The 22,275-nt window shown below is 36.7% G+C and overlaps 1 protein-coding gene across 12 annotated transcripts in view; it reads left to right on the forward strand.

The window, feature by feature from the left end:
• Window positions 1-9,643, forward strand: part of ZNF283 (zinc finger protein 283) — a 113,858-nt gene extending 104,215 nt beyond the window's left edge. For all 12 annotated transcript variants that reach the window (XM_078062607.1, XM_078062606.1, XM_078062605.1 and 9 more), the window contains one exon: window positions 4,039-9,643. In XM_078062607.1, coding sequence (XP_077918733.1) covers window positions 4,039-5,741 — 1,703 coding nt within the window. In that variant the 3' untranslated portion in view covers window positions 5,742-9,643. The remainder of the gene's footprint in view (window positions 1-4,038) is intronic.
• The last annotated feature ends 12,632 nt before the right edge of the window (window positions 9,644-22,275 follow it).

The following is a 22,275-nucleotide window of genomic DNA, read 5'->3' on the forward strand; positions in this document are numbered from 1 at the left end:
CCTATCCAAGGATAGGCAATTGGTGGGTCTATTTTTAACTTTTTGAGGAACCTCCATATTGTTTTCCAGAGTGGCTGCACCAGTTTGCATTCCTACCAACTTACTTTCTATATTTCTAACTCCCTTCTCTGACAGTGAAAAATTTGGCTTCCATTTTCCTTAATATGTTATTTGCTCAAACTCTTTGTATGTAGCCAATCTTCCATTACCAGTACCACCACTCTGATCATGTGATTGACCCTCTCATCCTCCTTGGGCTGTGACCTCCATGCCAGGTCACAGACACTTGTCTTTAACCTTCTTGCACATGGGACAACTCTTTTACACTGACACCCTCCTCACAGAGGGTAACAGTATTGTTTGACTTTCAGTACCCTACTCTGGGCTTCATTTTATTAAGTCTTGAGTATGCGTTTTAAAAATATTCATTGTGGTGAAATGGGAAGTATTCATTAAGCTCTTCTGTTGTATACCAAAGTGTGATGGTTGCCTTGAGGAAAATCAGTTTTGCAGTTGTTTGAATTGTGAGTCAAACTAGGTGTCCTTTCCCCAGAATACCACTTTGTTCTTGAAAGAATGGCCAACAGACAAACTTTTATTGTTCAGACTTAGGTAGTTGGAAAAATGTTCTTATAAGCACGCCTTTGAAGACAAATAACAGTATTTGTTGCCAATGATTAATTCAGACTTTCAAGTAAAAATTAGAATTGTGTGAAACAGCTACCATTTTGAGCTTTACAACTTCCCAACACATAAACATTTTTTTGATGAGATAGATGGTAATATTAACATACGATTTTTAATATATTGTGTAATGAAATATGTCAACATTTCAAAGATCTGCATAACTCAGTGAACCACTATTTTTCATATGACCAGTGCATGATATTACAAAATTATGCCTGGATAAAAGATCATTCATAGTGCAGTGGATTTTAAGGTAACCTAATATGAAAAGTTCATGGGTATAGTTGCATATTTCACATTGCAGCTAACCTTTAAGAGACTATCCCTTCTCGAGTTTTACTACAGTGTCAAAGAGTATCATATTTATAATATCAAAAAATAACAATTACATATATGTGGGAAGCTAGATTTTCTTCATATACTTCAATCAAAATAGTGTATTGCCACAGAGTGAATACAGAAGTAGATATGAGAATCCATTTCTCTTCTATTAAGCCATATATTAAAGAGATTCACAAAAAATTAAAATAATACTTATCTTTTGTTATTTTGGGAAATATAATTTTCACAAATTTGTTATTTGTGTTAACAGGCAATGATTTATTATTTTCAAGTGAATTAATAAATATCTTTAATTTCTCAGTTTTAATTTCTAATATGGTAAATATCAAAAACTATAACTCACAGAAAATCTCTTGAGTCCTCAATAATTTTTTAACATTTAAAAAGAAGTTAAAACTATATTCATTTGCTAGCATTGTTAAACCTTACTTACCAAGTAATTATAATACAGGTTCTTGCGTGGCAATTCAGATTGGTTGAGCTAAATTCAAGTTTACTGAACTATTTATTGATGTTAGACTGCACAGAAGTGCACTCCTTTTAGTTTACTTTGACCATCTCAAAGTAGTTGTAATATTAGATTGGTCAGTTTAAATACCTTGGCTTCCTTTTGGATATACACACAGTCCTTATACCCAAATGTTAATATATACAAAGCAATAAGACATTGTTAAGTAAAACAATAGTTACTGTAGTTTAGCTATGACCAACTGGCCATGACTAAAATTACTTCCCACAAATACATCCACAGTACTTCTCTACCCTTTAGTAAATCAACTAAAATGTTATAAAATCACCATTAGATAAAAATACTAACCTTATGTATTTTGTATTTGAAATAAATTTATGCACGAGCAAGCAAAGAATTCATCAATAATTTTTAAGAATGTAAGGGATTCTGAGACCAACAAGTTTGAGAACTATTGCTCCAGATGATGGGTCTTTCAATACATGGTCTCTGTGAGGCCTCAGATGAATGCCTTTTTCCACTCAGGCTGTGTTACTCCAACTACCTTGTGGAGAGTCACTGTATGGATACATAAATTAATATTTGGTTATAGATCCAAGGGAGGGAATCCCTGCATAGATTTCTGGGACTCTGTTACATGGCTCCTTTATTTACTTAACCTTGAACTACAAATTCCAGCTACCTTAGCAGCCCTGAACTCAGATCCTTTGCCCAGTGAGACCACTGCTCTCTATTTGGAGAGCATTTTCCTGTACCTTGTTTTGGAGGATGCAGCCAGGCATAAAGGGTGAATATGAAGTTCTCCTGATAATCTTCTCTAAAAGTTTCTCAGCCCTGTGTCTAGTGTCCTATTTTATAGCTTTTGGTTGTTTGTGGTTTGAGAGTTAAATCTAATACCGGATTTTTCTTCATAGCTAGGGCTGGAAATGTCTCACCCTCATTTTGAAGAAATTTTTTGCTTTATATAAAACTCTAGATTTTCTAGCTTTCTTCCTTCGGCCATTAAAGATATCATTCCATTGTCTGGTAGCTTCCATTGTTACAGATGTGAAGTCAGCCGTAATGTTTAGTTGTTCCCCTAACTTTAATGTCCCCCCTTCCCTGCCTCCTTTTACTATTTTTCCTTTATCTTCAGTTTTCAACTGTTTGATTATGTTCTCAATTGTTGCTTTCTTTGTATTTATCCTGCTTGCAGTTTGCTAAAAGTAGGTTGATTATTCATACATTTCAAGAACATTTCAACGATCTTTCCAAGTACTCACTTGGTTTTGTCCTCTCTCTAGAATGCTCTTGCCTGAAGTTGGACTGTTTGGTACCGTTGCACAGATCTGACACTGTTCTTTTTTTTTTCCCCTTCTTTTTTCTCTTTGTGCTTCTGTTTGGGTTTTTTAGTTGTAGAATTTCTGTTTTACAATTTTAGAGTTTCCATTTCTTTGCTGAAATTTCCCATCTGCTCACTGTCCATCTTTTCTTCCAGAATCTATAAAATACAATTGATTGGCCTTGCCTATTGATTCTAATATCTGTGTCATCTGTTCTTTGTCTCTTTTGTGTTTTTTTTTGGGGGGGGGTGATTATATGTTGCACTTTCCCTGTTCCTCACCTACCTCATAATTTTTTATTGTGTGCCACACATTCTGAAGAACAGTAAAGAATAGATGGTTCCCTGCCCATAAAAGTATATGCTCCTTTCTCAGTTATTTAGGGGGAGGGGGTGATAACTCAGATCCCACCAAGCATGGAGCTGAGCTGAGACTGAGTCTTAGCTTTTCTTAGTTTCAGTTTATTTCTGGTTTCAAATTAGATGTAAAAATCTTTCTTTGCCGTAAACTTCCCACATGACCATGTGCTTATCTCTCTGATTGTATCAGGATTTGAGCGAAGTGGAGGTTGTATTATGGTTTTAGTTGGTTTTGTTTCACACGTTTCATCTCCAGTAGAGCCTTGGAACTTAGTAACTGCTTGGCTTGCAGAATTTTGTCTGCTTTCTATCCCAGCACCCAATCACTCAGAAAAATTCCTGTGAAGAAGTATTACGTAGTTTAATGTTTTGTTTTGTTTTGTTTTTTTAAGTATAGTTGACCTACAATATTAGTTTCAGGTGTGCTTGATTTTGTTTTTGAGTTTGGGGATTTTCTAGATTCCAGTTCTTCATGCCAGCCTACACAGTCATTAAAAGTTCAGCTGAACCACACTTGGGCACATAAGGGCTTGATTGATGGAAGGGCACATTTGGTTTAAGGGGTCATCCATATGGGGAGATAAGGAACTTGTTAAAGTGATCTTTGTGGAATCCTCCAGAAAGCTGTTAGATCAGAGCATTAAGATCATAAAAGCTGAAAAGTCAAAGCTGAGATTGTTGTTCAACAGGGTAGAGACATGATGCTTAGCAGTGAGCTTAATAAATCTCCCAATTCACTTATGGGTATTATTTCCAATTTGTCTTGTATTTCTCTGCTGAGGGTTTTTTTTTTTTTTTTTTCCTGGTGAAGTTTTCTGGGAAAGGAAATAAAATCTGTGGTTTTCTTGTTTTCTTTCAGATTTGGAGTCAACATATGAGACCAAAAATACAATTTCAGAAAAAGACATTTTTGAAATAAATTTTTCCCAATGGGAGATGAAGGAAAGAAGTAAAACTCTTGGCCTTGAGGCATCCATTTTCGAAAATAATTCTAAGTGCAAAAGCAAATTTGAGGGACCACAGGGACATCAAGAGGGATACTTTAGTCAAATGATAATTAGCTATGGAAAAATGCCCACTTATAGAAAAAGTAAATCTTTTAGTGCACATCAAAGAATTCATAATAGAGAGAAACGCTATGTTTGTAAGGAATGTGGGAAGGCGTGTAGTCATGGCTCAAAACTTGTTCAACATGAGCGAACTCATACAGCTGAAAAACACTTTGAATGTAAAGAATGTGGGAAGGACTTTTTTAGTGCCTATCGACTCACTGTGCATCAGAGATTTCATACTGGTGAGAAACCCTACGGATGTAAGGAATGTGGGAAGACCTTTAGTTGGGGATCTAGTCTTGTTAAACATGAAAGAATCCATACTGGTGAGAAACCCTATGAATGTAAAGAATGTGGCAAGGCCTTCAGTCGTGGCTATCACCTCACTCAACATCAGAAAATTCATATTGGTGTGAAATCTTACGAATGTAAGGAATGTGGGAAGGCCTTTTTTTGGGGCTCAAGCCTAGCTAAACATGAGATAATTCATACTGGTGAGAAACCTTATAAATGTAAAGAATGTGGGAAGGCCTTCAGTCGTGGCTATCAGCTTACTCAACATCAAAAAATCCATACTGGTAAGAAGCCTTATGAATGTAAAGTATGTGGAAAGGCTTTTTGTTGGGGTTATCAACTTACTCGACATCAGATATTTCATACTGGCAAGAAACCGTATGAATGTAAGGAATGTGGGAAGACCTTTAATTGTGGCTCAAGTCTTGTTCAACATGAGAGAATCCATACTGGTGAGAAACCCTATGAATGTAAAGAATGTGGGAAGGCCTTCAGTCGTGGCTATCACCTCACTCAACATCAGAAAATCCATACTGGTGAGAAACCTTTTGAATGTAAGGAATGTGGGAAGGCCTTTAGTTGGGGTTCAAGCCTTGTTAAACATGAGAGAGTCCATACTGGTGAGAAATCCTATGAATGTAAAGAATGTGGGAAGGCCTTTGGTAGTGGCTATCAACTTACTCGACATCAGATATTTCATACTGGTGAGAAACCCTATGAATGTAAAGAATGTGGGAAGGCCTTTAACTGTGGCTCAAGTCTTACTCAACATGAGAGAATCCATACTGGTGAGAAACCCTATGAATGTAAAGAATGTGGGAAGGCCTTCAGTCGTGGCTATCACCTCACTCAACATCAGAAAATCCATACTGGTGAGAAACCTTTTAAATGTAAGGAATGTGGGAAGGCCTTTAGTTGGGGTTCAAGCCTTGTTAAACATGAGAGAATCCATACTGGTGGGAAATCCTATGAATGTAAAGAATGTGGGAAGGCCTTTGGTAGTGGCTATCAACTTAGTGTTCATCAGAGATTTCATACTGGTGAGAACCCTTATCAGTGTACAGAATTTGGGAAGACCTTTGTTCATGGCTCAAATCTTGTTCAACATGAGAGAACTCCTAGTAATGATAAGCCTTATGAATATAAAGGATGTGGGGAAGCCTTTATATGGACAACTTATTCAAATGAGACAGTTGATATTGGTGAAACTTTATGATTGAAGAGATGAAAGAAAATTTTTTATGTGTATAAACAACTTAACGTGAGGAATCTTAATCTTGAGAAAGCTTATGAATGTAGGGAATGTGCAAAAGCCTTATCTGTGTGTGGACAATTTACTTGATACCAGAAAATTCATACTAGTGAGAAATACTTTGAATATAAGGAATATGAAAAGGCCCTTAGAATTTTATACAGTCTTATTGAATATCAGTTTATACTGATGTGAAATCATTTAAATGTAAGGAATGTGTGAAGATCTTTATTCATGGCACAAAAGTCTGGTAAACATTGGGGAATTTGTACTCATTAGAAACACTTTAAGGAATGTAGGAAGAACCAAAACCTAATTCAGTTTTTGCTGTGTGCATTAGAGAACTCATACTGCTGTGAAATTTTATGAATTTAAGGAATTTGGGAAGGCTTACAAATGTGATAAATATCTTAGAGTATATCATAGAATGAATGCAAGTGAGAAACCCTTTAAATTGGGATCTAGGAAGGCCTTTAGACAAGAACTACTAAAACTGTTGTCTAGAGACTTGTGCCAGTCCACAAAATTGTTACCTGTCCATCATGAGATGAATGTGGAAAATAAGAGTAAGTGTTTGGAAACTTATAGCAATTTCATATTGCCATAACATCATTGTGTTTTATAAAAGTATCAATCAGTTCATGAATGATTAGAAGTTAAAAGTTTGCCCTTTCCAAGAAATAATTTGAGAGACAACATTCAGTTTTAAAAACATGAGACAAGTCACAATATAATTTAATTAGAATAAATGCTTCACTTGTCACCTCTCTGATTAGAATAGCAGAATATTCACACTACAGGAAGATTTGGCTAATGTGTGAGTCACAACTTCCTTATGCCTATAATAGCATAATTTATAACAAATAGTGTTCATTTAATGAAGGTATAGAAGCCTTCTGACACTATTCAACCTTTGTTAAACTTCAGCGAATTCATCCTGGAGAATAACCTTATCAATGTAATAAATACAGGAAATCTCTCACACATGGCACAAACCATACTTACTGTCCTCACCATTCCACCTTCTTACTACCTATGGGATGTTGGGGAAAATGCTTATCTCCTCTGGGCATCGTCTTTAAAATGTTGGTGATGGTAACTAATAGTCCTATTTCAGAGATTGCATGGATTTAGTATGCATCAGATCCTTGGAAGAGTATCTCGTATGTAGCCTATCCTCAATACATGTTTGCTATTGTTCTTATTATCTTCATCATTAGTATTACTATTAGTGAATTCTTATGAAAAGAATGCTCATTGGTGTAATGAATTTAGACAAGCTTCCATAACCACTCATCCATTTGAATTTCAGATAGTTCTCATTATGGATAAAATCTAGAAAAGCACAAACTTGAGAGGATTTTTATTCAGAGTTTATCCCTTAAGCTGCATAAAAAATGAAGGCTGAAAAGAAATGTGGACTTAGTGTTAAAGATGCTGGGAATATACCTATTGAAGAACCAGGGAGAGGTGTAAAGCAATTTGCCTGTGATGAATAAAAACAGAGAAGTAGCCAGTGATTAAGATTCTCTGCTCACATTTTGAGATAAATTACAAATTAAAAAAAACAAAAATTTGTCCGTTTGCGAATTCTTTCCCCAAATTTTATATTACAAATTTCAGACACTTAGAAAAATTTAAAGAACAGTATAATAAACATCCATGTACTCTATTTAGAATCAGTAATTATTAACATTTGATCATACTTGCTTTCTCTCTGAAATTATAGGTATGTATGTGTACGTATACTCACCAATATCTTATGACATAGAAGTGATACTTAATTCCTGAATATATTTGCATGCATCTTTTAAGAATAAGAACAGCCTTTAATACCATGGTCACACAAGAAAATTATCAGTAATTCTGTAATATTCTTTTATATTCACTTCATATGTCCCAATACTCGCAAGGTATCCTATTGCTATTTATTTTCTAACCAGCATCTTTTCTATGTTCATGTATTGCATTTGGTTATCATGTCTCTAGATTTTAATCTTGAAAAGACTTTTTGAAATGTTAAGGAAAGCTGTTTTATAGAATGCCGTGCATTCTGGATTGGTTTCTTCCCTCATGGTGAGCTTTAATTTGTGCCTCTATCCTTTGTATCTCTCATAAAGTCGAGTTAGAGCCAGAGACTTAAACATTTTTGGCCAGAATACATGATATTTGGTGATACATACTTCATATTGCAGTACACCAGAAACACATAATACCCATTTTTCTCACTACTGCCAATGCTAAGTTTGGTCATTTGCTTAAGATGGTGACTGCTAGAGCTCTCCATTATAAAGGTCCATTATACAGCTAGTAAGATTGGTGAACCTTTCAACTACTTTTGAAAATGTAGTCCTGTCATATGTATATGTAAGTTCTGAATTAAAGATAAAATGGAAACAATTACAGATTGTTCAAAAAAGAATGATAGTTAAATTGTGTATCAGAAGTTGTAGAATGTGCCTGAGGCTCTATTCAGTGGAAAATACCTTTTAATGTGTCTTGGAGGAAACCAAGATGCATCTGGCAAGATGGAGGGCCAGAACTATGCTTTGTTTTCCCCAGTATCTGCACCATCCCTGTCACACTGAACTAAGAAACTAGAAAAATAACAAACCCTAAACCAATATACAGAAACAATTTATATAACTAAAATTGTCCCAGAACTTCTGAAATTATGTCTCAAAAATTACCAGTACTGAATAGTACTTGACAAACAGTGGGATTCTCTGGTTAATGAAGCCTATGAAGTAGAAACTACTAAATCCCCTCTCAAGGAAAAATCAAAAGCACCTAGTCAACTTAGAAAACTAAAGAGTATTCTATTGAATGAAATTGTTTGACTTCGTTTAAACTGGTGATCTCAAACTTTACCATGGAAATACTGATTCCCATTACCTATTTGCATATTAGGGATATGAAACTGCTTTGGGAATGCTGCCATAACTAGGAGGCCCTAAAGTTGGATATTTCAGTCACTAAGTCTGCTTGTTATGATGGAACGGTAGTTAGCATCATGCTCTCAAATGATTGCCTTCTAATGTTTTCTTTTATTCGTGAGTAAAAATCTTTGTTGTATCTAAGTCAAAAGGGCTCCTGAGTTATCAAATGTCATTTCATCATCTCTTCCTGCAATTGTATAGTATTTAATTTGTTAATGTGATGATTTATATTGACAGATTGTTTGATTTTCTCCCATTCCTGGATATATCCAGGTTAATTATTGGTATATGTATGTATTCTGGTGCACTGCTAGATTTCATTTGCTATTATTTTATTTAGAATTTTTACATCTCATGAGTGAGATTATATAAAAGTTATACTTTTGAGGTATTTTTGTTTGTTTTTGTATTGCAATTACCTGTTCTTTAAAATTGTATGACTGTATTGGGTTGTTTTGTTTTGAATTGGAGATCTTTAATCACTTTTCTAGTTGCATCTGTTGATTTTCTTATCTTTGAAATTCTACTTTGGACACAACAAATTCAGAGTGCCCAGCACAATTCCTTTAAGGAGGCTTTGCAGCCATGTAGTACCAGCTAAGATTCACATAAAAGGAGCATTACAACATTGAAAATCCTTCATTATGTCTTCTTGGGAATACTATGTTGGGAAATCAGAGCTCCTTATCAGACTGTTATGATCATACTTGTGCATGTTTTTCTCCATATACTGAAAGTGGAGTTGCTTGGGTTTGGTCATGGGTATGCCTATGTTCAACTTTAGTAAGTTTAATTTTTCTAAATAGGTTCCAAAAATTCCAACTGGCACTCCCACCAACAGTGTATGAATGTTCTGCTTTCTCCATATCCTTGACAATATTTGGCATCATCAATTAAAAAGAAAAGTGTTTGCTACTCTGGTAGGTATCATGGTTTACATTTCCATTCTTTTCTGATTATTTATTAGCTATTTGGATATTCTTGCAATATTTGTCCACTCCTTCCTCCTGACATTGGATGTATTAGGTGTGTCTGGTTTCACAAAGCATTTGTAAAACTTGTAGGACAGCATTTACCGCCTAGGCAGTGACTCTGTGTGTGTGTGTGTGTGTGTGTGTGTGTGTGTGTGTGTGTGTGTTCCCCCACCGGACATGAGTTGGTGGCTGTGATGGAATCAGTTTTATCTCTGTATCTGTAGCTCCCAGTATGAACCATGACCCTTAGTTATTTGATGTAGTTAGGATACACTCAGCAAAAATCAAAATACCAGACTAGCCTAAGCAATGAGGAAGTATATTGAGTCATATAACAGGCTTTTTTGGGGGGTGAGGAGAGAAGAGGTTCCAGAGATTTTTGATTCATCAGCAAAATGAAATATTCAGAGACTCAGATTCTCTTCTGTTTTTCACTTTGTCTTCCCCAGTGTTGGCTGGCGTACCGTGATGGCTGACAGATTTCTAGACATTATATACAGGCATGACAATACTGAGGGAAAAGAGTAGGAGAGATCATTTTCTGTGACTCTTAAGGGCAAGGAACATTTCCCATTAGTTAACAGTATGTTTGCTCTTAAACCTAATTGTTAACTTGGGTCATAGGTAATTTCTGAAGTAATCACTGGTATACTTTAAATTAATTACAGACCCTTGGAGTTTTTATTTAAATGTAGCAGGCTCATAAATTTTACTATCTTTTTATGCATGTATGAAGAAAGAACCAGTGATCCTTTATTTTAACAACAAAAAATTTTACATGTATATATTTCATAAAACAGATGACAGTTTAAATTAAATGCATATATTAAGACCATCAAGTATAATTACAGACTAATCAGAGGTTAGTGTTTATTTCAAAAAGATAGCAAAAATTCTGAAGTATTAAATTCAGTATTAGAACATTTACTAGGAGTTTTTTATTTTCTGATTGTTTTTTTTTTTTTGTAACTATGAGGGACAGGGGAAATATTAATGGTTTAACCTTGTAAAATTTTTTCATTCTTCCAGAGTCAGAGAAGGCTACTTTTTTAAGTTTAATTCCTGGAATTCTGTTAGCTTTAAGGATGAGAAGGCCAAAATTAACAATGTGGAAATGAAACAAAGGTGTGATTAGAATTTGGGGGAAGGGCACCTGGGTGGCTCAGATGGTTGGGCGTCTGCCTTCGGCTCAGGTCGTGATCTCGGGGTCCTGGGATCGAGTCCCACATCGGGCTCCCTGCTCCTTGGGAGCCTACTTCTCCCTCTGCCTCTCTCTCTCTGTCTGATGAATAAATAAATAAAATTAAAAAAAAAAAAAAAGAATTTGGGGGAATATATTTACTAAGTTTACTTTTATAGCACACAAACATAGTGCTAAGTTCAAAAGAAATGAGTGTTATTCTCTCCCCTTTTCTCAAGCTATACAGTGACTCTTTAGGGACAACTACATTTTTCAGCATCTTCTGTATTCTTGGGCAGATAGTCTATGTAAATTAGCAAAATTTATTGCCTCAGAGTAGACAGTCAAGATTTGAAAATATTCCATTAATGCATCATAATTCAGTGACATCCATATACCATTATTATGGATTTCAACAATAAAAATTGTGATTCAGTTTAATTCTACTATTCCTGAATGTTTACTGTGGAGAAGTGGGTCTGCATTATCCTTGGCCACAATTTTTTAATATCCATCCTAACTGGTTGCCTTCTATGCCTGATGCTCAAGAGATGTGGCCTCCTCTACCACCATCACTATGGGGGTTTTCTTCACTTCTCTCCTATATTGAATTTTTACTTTTCCATTCATTTAGCTGGTGGAAAACCTCTAGTTGCTTTCTTGGAAGGGGTGATTTTGAAATAATTCATGTGGTTTAAAAAAATTACCCTTCTGTTTCTAGTATCTCCTTATTTGGGCCATATTGTGTTAAATTATTTATGCCTAGGTATAAGTGATTGCTTTAAAAATTTTTTTTAAAGATTTTATTTATTTATTTTAGAGAGAGTGAGCGGAGGGGGAGGGGCACAGAGAGAGGGAGAGAGAGTCTCAAGCAGACTCCACGCTCAGCATGGAGCCCAGAGCCCAATGCAGGGCTTGATCTCAAGACCCTAAGATTATGACCTGGGCCGAAACCAAGAGTCAGGCGTTTAACTGACTGATCCACCCAGGTGCCCCTAAGTTATTGCTTTTAAAAGTCCAGCCCCTGAGGTAAATGCCTGATGTCAGTGATAGACCAAACTTGGACCAATAGATTCCATTATCTGCCAGGCATCGGTACTCCATACTGAGCATAGTGCAGGAGTTGGCAAATGTTTTCTGTAAAGGGCCTGACAGTCAATATCCTAGAGTCTGTGAGCTACAGGGTCTCTATCACAGCTACTGAACTCTGAGGAGGTATCTTGAAAGAAGCCATAGATAATATGGAAGTGATTGAGTGTGGCTGTGTTCCAGTGACATTTGACATGACATTAGAATCTCATAATTTTCTTTTTTTTTTTTTTTTGAATCTCATAACTTTCAACTACCACAAAGGACTGTCCTTTGATTTCTTCCAACATTTACAAATGTAAAAGTACGCCCCCCCCAAAACTGTAAAAATCATTCTTATTCTTTGCTGATTGGCCAGCGCCACAGAAAAAAAGGCAGTGGGCCAGATTTGGCCCATAGGACAAAGTTTTCTTTTCTTTTTTAAAAAGATTTTATTTATTTATTGACAGAGACACAGCGGGAGAGGCAACACAAGCAGGGGGAGTGGGAGAGGGAGAAGCAGGCTTCCCACTGAGCAGGGAGCCCGACATGGGGCTCAATCCCAGGACCCTGGGACCATGACCTCAGCCAAAGACAGACACTTAATGCACTGAGCCACCCAGGCGCCTCCCAAAGTTTTCTGACTCCTGTTAGAGATGAATAACTGAAGAGTCAACGATCATGCTGTAATGGGCATTTTATTTGACCCATGGAGATGGACATAGGAAAATCCAAATATAAATAAAGTTACAAAGTATGATGAATGATACTGAAAAAGAAGAGGATTTTGAGAACCAGTGATGGATGATCTTGATTTAAATAGAGATATAAGGAAGGCCTGTAAGAGAATAAATAAGCAGCAGTTTGAAAGGTGAGAGTAAAGCTTATGGCAAAGACAGGGAGAAGAGAATTGCCAGTATTGCAAAAGCCCCAAGAGAAGAAAGTGCTTGAGACTTTGAGAGGAACTGGAAGAGGTTCAGAGGTGTGGGAACATCACTGCTTTGTGTTCACCTCATCTCCCCTTCATGAAAGCTTAGTTCTTTTTTTTTTTTAATTTTTTTATTGTTATGTTAATCCCCATACATTACATCATTAGTTTTAGATATAGTGTTCCATGATTCATTGTGCATAACACCCAGTGCTCCATGCAGAACGTGCCCTCCTCAATACCCATCACCAGGCTAACCCATCCTCCCACCCCCCTCCCCTCTAGAACCCTCAGTTTGTTTTTCAGAGTCCATCGTCTCTCATGGTTCTTCTCCCCCTCCGATTTCTCCCCCTTCATTCTTCCCCTCCTGCTACATTCTTCTTCTTCTTTTTTTCTTTCTTAACATATATTGCGTTATTTGTTTCAGAGGTACAGATCTGAGATTCAACAGTCTTGCACAATTCACAGCGCTTACCAGAGCACATACCCTCCCCAGTGTCCATCACCCAGTCACCCCATCCCTCCCACCCCACCCCCCACTCCAGCAACCCTCAGTTTGTTTCCTGAGATTAAGAATTCCTCATATCAGTGAGGTCATGTGATACATGTCTTTCTCTGTTTGACTTATTACGCTCATCATAATACCCTCCAGTTCCATCCATGTCATTGCAATGGCAAGATTTCATTCCTTTGACTGGCTGCATAATATTCCATTGTATATATATACCACATCTTTATCCATTCATCTGTCGATGGACATCTTGGCTCTTTCCACAGTTTGGCTATTGTGGACATTGCTGCTATAAACATCGGGGTCCACGTACCCTTTCGGGTCCCTACTTTTGTATCTTTGGGGTAAATACCCAGTAGTGCAATTGCTGGATCGTATGGTAGCTCTATTTTCAACTTTTTGAGGAACCTCCATACTGTTTTCCAGAGTGGCTGCACCAGCTTGCATTCCCACCAACAGTGTAGGAGGGTTCCCCTTTCTCCGCATCCCCGCCAACATCTGTCATTTCCTGACTTGTTAATTTTCATGAAAGCTTAGTTCTGATTTAAATGTTTAAATGTCATTTGGCTGGATCCCCTTTCTTAGGAGTTCCCTTAGACAGTTTATGTGGGTCCCTACAGTAAATGGCATAATTGCTGAGCCCTTGTATGCCTAAAATTTCTTTCTTTTGCTCATGTGTTAGTCTGGGCTTTCCAGAGAAACAAAACCAATAGGATGGGTGGATGGATGGATATGGATGGATGGATGGATGGATAGATATAGATAGATAGATTATAGAGATAGATGATAGAATCTATAGAGCTCTGCATCTATCATCTATCAACCATGTATCTATCTATCTATCTCTATCATCTATGTATCATCTATAGAACCAATAGGATATATAGGGAGAGGGAAAGGGGCAGGAGAGACAGAAAGAGAGGAGATGGGGGCCAGCAAGTCCCAAGATCTGCATTTGACAAACTGGAGACCCAGGAGAGTCAATGGTATAGTGCGAGTTGGAGTTTGAAGGCCTGAGAACCAGGAGAGTTGATGGTGTAAGTTCCAGTTGGAGACTGAGTCAGAAGGGAGGAGGAGACTGATGTCCCAGCTTCAAGATAAACACAGAAAGCTTTCTTATTTAGCCTTTTCATTTTATTCAGGCCTTCCATGGATTGGGTGAGGACTGCTCACATAGGGGAGGGCAATTAGTCCCCTGATTCAAATGTTAATCTCATACGAAACACTCTCACAGACACACCCAGAAATGGTGTTTAACCAAATACCTGAACACCTGTGGACCAGTGAAATTGGCACATAAAATTAACCATCACAGCTCTCACTTGATAGGGGGATTTTGGCTAAAGCAGTAGATGATGTTGGTGTTCAACTCAATCATTGTCAGTTTTTTCCAGCAACAACATGCCTTATCCCACGGAGGGTGACTGAGTAAATTATGTTTATGCTTAACATGTGCCTGGTACAGTGCTAAAAGTTTCACATAATTAACTTTTTTTTTTTTTTTTTGAGAGCGAGCACGAGTGTGGGAGGGAGACGGAGAGAGAAACTCTTAAGCAGGCTTCACGCCAGCACAGAGCCTGATGCAGGTCGGATCTCTCAGCCCTGAGATCATGACCTGAACCAAAATCAAGAGTCAGATGCTTAATCGACGAAGCCACCCAGGTGCCCCATAATTAACCAATTTAAATCTAGCAGCAAACCCCTGCACGTGTGGTAATAATGTTGCCATTATAACAATGAGCAAAAATAGAGCTTATGAATATTAAGCAACTTGCCCAAGGCCCACCATTTCCAAGTGGGATGATATGGATTTGAGCCATATTGGTTGTGTTTCAGGGCCTTTAGGGCTGAACCACTCTTTATTATACAAATATTAAAAGGAATTATCTTCTTAAGGATGATGAAACTTGAATTTCAAATTTTTATCAACTAGTTAGAATTAGCCAGTGCCTAATATTAAATGTACCTTTAAAAATACTGTTTATATTACACATTTATATTTTACGGCACATCTATAACTTTACAAAGTTGGGGAGACCTATTTTTTTTTTAAAGATTTTATTTATTTATTTGAGAGAGAGAGAATGAGAGACAGAGAGCATGAGAGGGAAGAGGATCAGAGGGAGAAGCAGACTCCCTGCCGAGCAGGGAGCCCGATGCGGGACTCGATCCCGGGACTCCAGGATCATGACCTGAGCTGAAGGCAGTCGCTTAACCAACTGAGCCACCCAGGCGCCCCAGGGAGACCTATTTTTATATGTAACCTATTTTTTCTCATTTCTTGAGATCTTGTATCAGTCATTATACCTCTACATAATTATTATTAACACCTGCCCAGATTTCCGTTTTTTGGAACAGAATACTTTATTTGCCTATTCATAATTATTGTTTCCAAAGTTTGCTAATATAAATAATCCTATGGAAAATATAACTTGTCACTTTAACCATTACCATGAAGTATATTCTTTTAAATGGGTTGCATTCAAGAACATATTTGTTTTAAATAAGGGCATAAAATACTCTCTAGGAAAGTTGTATATGAGTTCTTTTACACCAAATTCATTTGGAATTAATAGTGCATGAAAATTATGGTACAATGGATATGATTTTTATAAAAATTTGCTAGTTTTTAGGCCAATATGGAATATTTAATGACATATCCATATTATTATCTCATAAATTTAGATATATTTTCTTTTTTTTTTTAATATTTTATTTATTTATTTGACAGAGAGATAGCGAGAGCAGGAACACAAGCAGGGGGAGTGGGAGAGGGAGAAGCAGGCTTCCCACTGAGCAGAGAGCCTGATGTGGGGCTCGATCCCAGGACCCTGGGATCATGTCCTGAGCCAAAGGCAGATGCTTAACGACTGAGCCACCCAGGCATCCCTAGATATATTTTCATGTACACATTTATTTGTATTAAACCTCCACTTATATCCTTAGCTCATTCTTTTTCACATCAGTGTGTTCATCTGTGTATTGATATATAAAAACTGCTTATTGGGGCACCTGGTTGGCTCAGTCAGTAGAGCACATGACTTGATCTTGGGGCTGTGAGTTCGAGCCCCATGTTGGATATAGAGATTACTTAAAAATGAATCTTTTAAAAAACTGATTATTAATTCAGTCAAATATTTTGTTTCTCATATGTAGAACAAAAAATTTGTGCTTAATTTGCTTTTAACTTGGCAAGGGGGTATTGAAACAGGAGTGTTGTTTTCACAGATAAATCTGTTAATTATTTACTTCATGATTTCACTTGGATATCATGCACTCAAGATTAAGAATTATAGGGGCGCCTGGGTGGCTCAGTTGGTTAAGCGACTGCCTTCGGCTCAGGTCATGATCCTGGAGTCCCGGGATCGAGTCCCGCATCGGGCTCCCTGCTCAGCGGGGAGCCTGCTTCTCCCTCTCCCGCTCCCCCCTCTCACGTACTCTCTCTCATTCTTGCTCTCTCAAATAAATAAATAAATCTTTAAAAAAAAAAGATTAAGAATTATAATAGTCTTCATTTCTATTTTATAAATACATTGGTAGTTTTTTTCATTATTTTTCTTATTGTAATATATGTTAACATAATGTTTACCATTTTAACAATTTTTAAGTGCACAATTCAGTAGCACTAAGTACATTTACACTGCGCAAGCACTACCACTATCCATCTCCAGAACTTTTCACCATCCCAAACCAAAATTCTGTACTTCTTAAGTAACTCCCCATTGCCACAGTCTCTACTCCCCCAAACTCCTGGTAACTACTATTCTACTTTCTGTCTCTATCGATTTGACTTTTCTAGGTACCCTATATAAGTGGAATCATACAATATTGTCATTTTGTGTCTGGTTTATTTCACTTAGCATGACGTTTTCAAGGTTCATCCATGTGATAGCATATATCAAAATTTTCCTTTCTTAAGGCTGAATAGCATTCCACAATATATATACATATATGATAACATATATATATATATGTACATATATGTATATATATCACATTTAGTTTATCCATTCATCTATTGTAGACACTGGGTTTTTACTACCTTTGGCTATTGTGATATAATGTGAACATTGGAGTACAAATATCTGTTGACATCCCCGCTTTCAATTTTTTGGGTATATATGTAGAAGTGGAATTGTTGGGTTAAATGATAATTCTATATTTAAAATTTTGAGGGTTGGGGCACCTGGGTGGCTTAGTCATTAAGCGTCTGCCTTTGGCTCAGGTCACGGTCCCAGGGTCCTGGGATCGAGCCCCACATCAGGCTCCCTGCTTGGCGGGAAGCCTGCTTCTCCCTCTCCCGCTCCCCCTGCTTGTGTTCCTTCTCTCTCTGTGTGTCTCTCTGTCAAATAAATAAAATCTTTAAAATTTTGAGGGTTACCATATTGTTTTCCATAGCAACTGTACCATTTTACATTTCTACCAGCTGCACAAAGGTTGTAGTTTCTCCACATCCTCACCAACACTTGTTCTTTCTTTCTTTTGTTTTAAGTAGCCATCCTACTGGGTGTGAAGTGGTATCTATTTGTGGTTTTGATTTGCCCAATTTCCCTAATGATTAATATTGATCATCTTTTCATGTGCTTATTGGCCATTTGCATAGCTTCTTGGGAGAAATATCCAATTCATTTGCTCATTTTTAAAAAAGATTTATTTATTTATTTTAGAGCACGAGCATGGGGAGGGGGGAGGGGCAGAGGGAAAGGGAGAGAGTCTCAAGCAGACTCGGCACTGAGCACAGAGCCTGACACGGCTTGATCCCACAACCCTGAGATCACGACCCAAGCTGAAACCAAGAATCCGATGTTCAACCAGCTGAGCCACCCAGGCACCCCCATTTGCTCATTTTTTAATTGGGCTGTTTGTTGTTTTGTTGCTGAGTTGTAGGAATTCTTTATATATTCTGGATATTAATCTCTTGTCAGATAGATAATTTGAAATATTTCCTACATTTCTGAGGGCCACATTTTCACTTTGTTTATAGTGACTGCTGATATACAAAGATTTTTGATTTTGATGAAGTCCAACTCATCTATTTTTGGTTTCCTGTGCTTTTAGTGTTATATCTGAGAAATCACTACCAAATCCAATTTCATGAAGTTCCCCCCCTATGTTTTCTTCTAAGAGTTCTATAAGCTCTTCCTTTTAGGTCTTTGATCCATTTTGAGTTAATTTTTTTATTTTTTAATGATGTGAGTTAGGGCCCAGCTTCATTCTTTTGCATGTGGGTGTTCAGTTTTCCCAGCACCATTTGTTGAAGAAACTGTTCTTTCCCCATAAAATGGTCTTGGCCTCCTTGTCAAAAATCAATTGGCAATATAGTGTATGGGTTTATTTATGGTCTCTCAATTCTATTCTATTGATCTGTGTGTCTATCACTTATGTCAGTAACAGTTTTGATTATCATAGCTTTGTCATAAGTTGTGGAATCAGGATGTTTGAGTTCTCTAACTTGGTCAGGTTTTAAAAATAATCCATATGCACTTCAGCATGTATTCAGTGCATATTAAGTGCATGGCTTTTATAATATGCTCATGAGATCAAATATATTCATCATGCAATTTTTATCTGCTTGAAGTATCATTTACTGAGCGATGTGTTAAAATCTCCCACTATGTGTTTGAATTTGTTGCTCCTTGTAGCTTCTAGCATCACTTTTGTCTCCAGGTTCGTTCATTTTGTAACATCCCAGGTAGCCCCAGCATTATTGACTTTTCAGTTTCTGTTTTCACTTTTGCCCCCAGTGCAGATTTCTTTAATATTCTTAGATACTCTGCTATATAAGCACTTGATAGAATATCTGTCAGTATTTGAGATAATTTTTCTATTTTACTGAGCATTTTTAGTTAATTTGTAGGATTTTTCTGCTCCAAATAGAAGTCTTCACATCATTTCATGAAGTCCTGCCAGGTTCTGTTTGTTTTTGGTGCCTACCTACCTCAGCCCCCTTTACTATTATTTCATAGCACCTAGTTGTACTGCATTATAAGTCTCATATTACTGGTCTACCTTTCTAAGTCAACAGGCAGATATATTTCAGATTCATCTCTGTGTCCTCAGTACAAGGGCTATCTCTGTAGGTTAAAAGAAGGTTCTTGGTTCCAGCATCCTGATGGGAAATGAAATCACAAAGTGTCAGAGGTCATGATTGGAACTTACACAAATGTAGTAAATAGTAGGCTGGTGGAAGAAGGACTTTAAATATTTGTTTCTGGGCTAGGTGGAAGAAGGGTCAGTCACATGTCTACAGGGGATAATTTGAGTCTGAAAATTCACAGGAGTACTTACTTATTCCAGGTCCCAGGGCAAAAACTTTCATTCTTACAGTGTCAAGGACATAAACTGTGTATCTGGTTCTATCAGGAATCAAGCTCAGGACAGATTAAGGATAGACATCTTGGCCTAGACCTTAATCCTGAGACTTCTCTCTGTGGGTCTAGTTTCAATTCTACCCTTTTAAGAGAAATTGTAACACCCCTCTGCAAACTTTAAATGAATCAGTATGGCATCTCTGATAGGCTGGAGTACTATTTCCACTCTTGAAAGAACCTAGGGTTCCCAAGGTTGGAGGTAGCAGTTCAGATTTATCGAGCCCAAGTTTCAGAATGGAATTATTGTAAATTGGCTAGTTAGGAGATACAAAACATGACTGTTCTTTCATGGATTGTAGCTGCTCTTTCTGTACCTGCCTTAAAGCAGTTTTCTATCTCAATTTCACAAAGATAGACATGGGGGAACACTCAGTTTAAAAGCCAAGTATAGCAGGCTTTGATAATTCCACTAACTTCTGCTAATGCTCATTGCTTATGTTTCCCAAGCATAGAAGCATTTATTTTATTTAAGCTCCTATCTTGTAATATTCTGTTTTTTATTATGTTCTGTTAGCCACTGTATAGTACATCATTAGTTTTTGATGTAGTGTTCAATGATTCATTAGTTGCATGTAACACCCAGTGCTCATAATATTCTATAAATTAACTTGGCTCCTCTTCCCCGAGGGATGGTCTTAAATAATAGCCTCTAATGACTTTTCTTCCAAAGCTCATGTAGTCTTTCAAAATGTCATTTGGCACTATTTGAATTCTTCTAGAAAAGCAGAAAAGTATGTCCTAGAAGGGAAATAAAAATGTCTCCCCCTTGCAGGTATTCTGAATTTTTGATGAGGTGGGAATGAATACTTACATGGGAATATTCATGTAAAATCTCTGCTCTGTTTTTGATTGAGATGAGATAGGAACATGTGATGACTGTTCTTAGTGTACAGTAACCTGGATGAATCAGTAAAGATTGTTAGGCTGTAAAAAATGACCCAGAATGACTGGTTCAACCAGGAAAATTTTTCTGTCACATAAAATTCTGGAGGTGGCAGTCTAAGCCGGGTGTGGCTCTGCTCCAAAGTCCTCCAAACCATCTTATCCAAATCCAGGCAGTGGAATGGAGGCATGGAGGAAGGAAGAAAGGGAGATAACCAGGTATGTTTAAGGTAGGTTCCTTCAAACTGCCACACAATTTCAATTATCTCCAGTTGGACATAACAGAAGAGCCATGGACCAATAAGGTGGGGGAATCATCATCCTAGTGGTGCACACAAGGAAATAAAGAAGTGATTGTTCTTTTATTATGGAAGAAAGGGAGATTGATATGGGGGGGTAATTAGCAGACGCCCTAATTCAAATACCAACCATGGAACCCGACTTCCTGGATGCCAGTATTGAACAAAAGATCTAGTAGGCTGGAATTAAATGATTGAAATGGGGGCTTACCGGTACACTTGCAGTATTTGAGAATCTTTGTGGAATTTGTGGTCTCTCACATCCCATCATGTCCTGCTGATTCTACTTAATGTATGAAAAATATTTGATTTTTTTCTACCATCACAGCTGTAGTGAATCTTCCTTATGTCCAATCAGGATTATTGCAATGCCTAGTAATATTGGACAGATACCTTGTATTCAGTTTTTTCTGCTGCTCATCTCATTCCCACCCTACATCTAATATAGTGTATATGGCCACCAAATTGAACTTTCTGAGACACAAGTCTAGTGTGACTGAGAAACTGATTTAAATTTCATCCAATTTTAATTAATTTAAATATTAAAAAAGCAATGTAAAATATTTTACCATTACTGACAACTTTATTGTTTTGGTAGGACTACATTTCACTTCAACCATTGCATTGCATAGATCTTATTTTTGTATTATAGTGTGCATGTAGTGTATATGTTGTTTCTAATGTTACACATAAACACATCACTGACCTAGCTGATGTCAAGCAATTGATGTGTTTATTTGGATATTTTATGAAAGCAACATGAGTTACAGTGATATGAAGGAAATAATTGGTAATTAAATATACTTATTACTTTAATTACAGTTAAATTATTCTAGGTTAAATAAGTGTGTACTGATTTTAAAACTTAAAATGAATACATATTAATGATGCATAGTCAAGTAGAGGCCAGTACTGTGGCCAGAATAGTAAAAAAAATAAGAGACTGGAAGAAGTACTGTGAATTTCACAACAAATGCCAATTACAATTTGCTGTGAATAGAGCAAAATAAAAAAGCTGTTAGATAATGTACAAAAATTAAAGTAGAGAATATTGTGAGACATTTGCAACAAATACATAACACATTTGATGAGAATTTTCCTTTTGATAACCAAAAAGGAATAGATAAAATTAGTTGCCTGAAATCATAATTAAATGGGCAACCAAAATTTTAAATAACTTTGAAACATAATCTGAGCTTATAACTTTGTGTAGCTATAAAATGGCTTTGTGTGTTACATACATAAAACACCAAATTTTAAGTGGAAATATGGGAAGATAAATTATTACTGTAGTTATGGAAGTTTTGTTAGGATATTATGAAAAAAGAAAAATTATATTTGTATAA

This window comes from Halichoerus grypus, chromosome 15 (assembly GCF_964656455.1).
Source record: "Halichoerus grypus chromosome 15, mHalGry1.hap1.1, whole genome shotgun sequence".
Taxonomy (NCBI): domain Eukaryota; kingdom Metazoa; phylum Chordata; class Mammalia; order Carnivora; family Phocidae; genus Halichoerus; species Halichoerus grypus.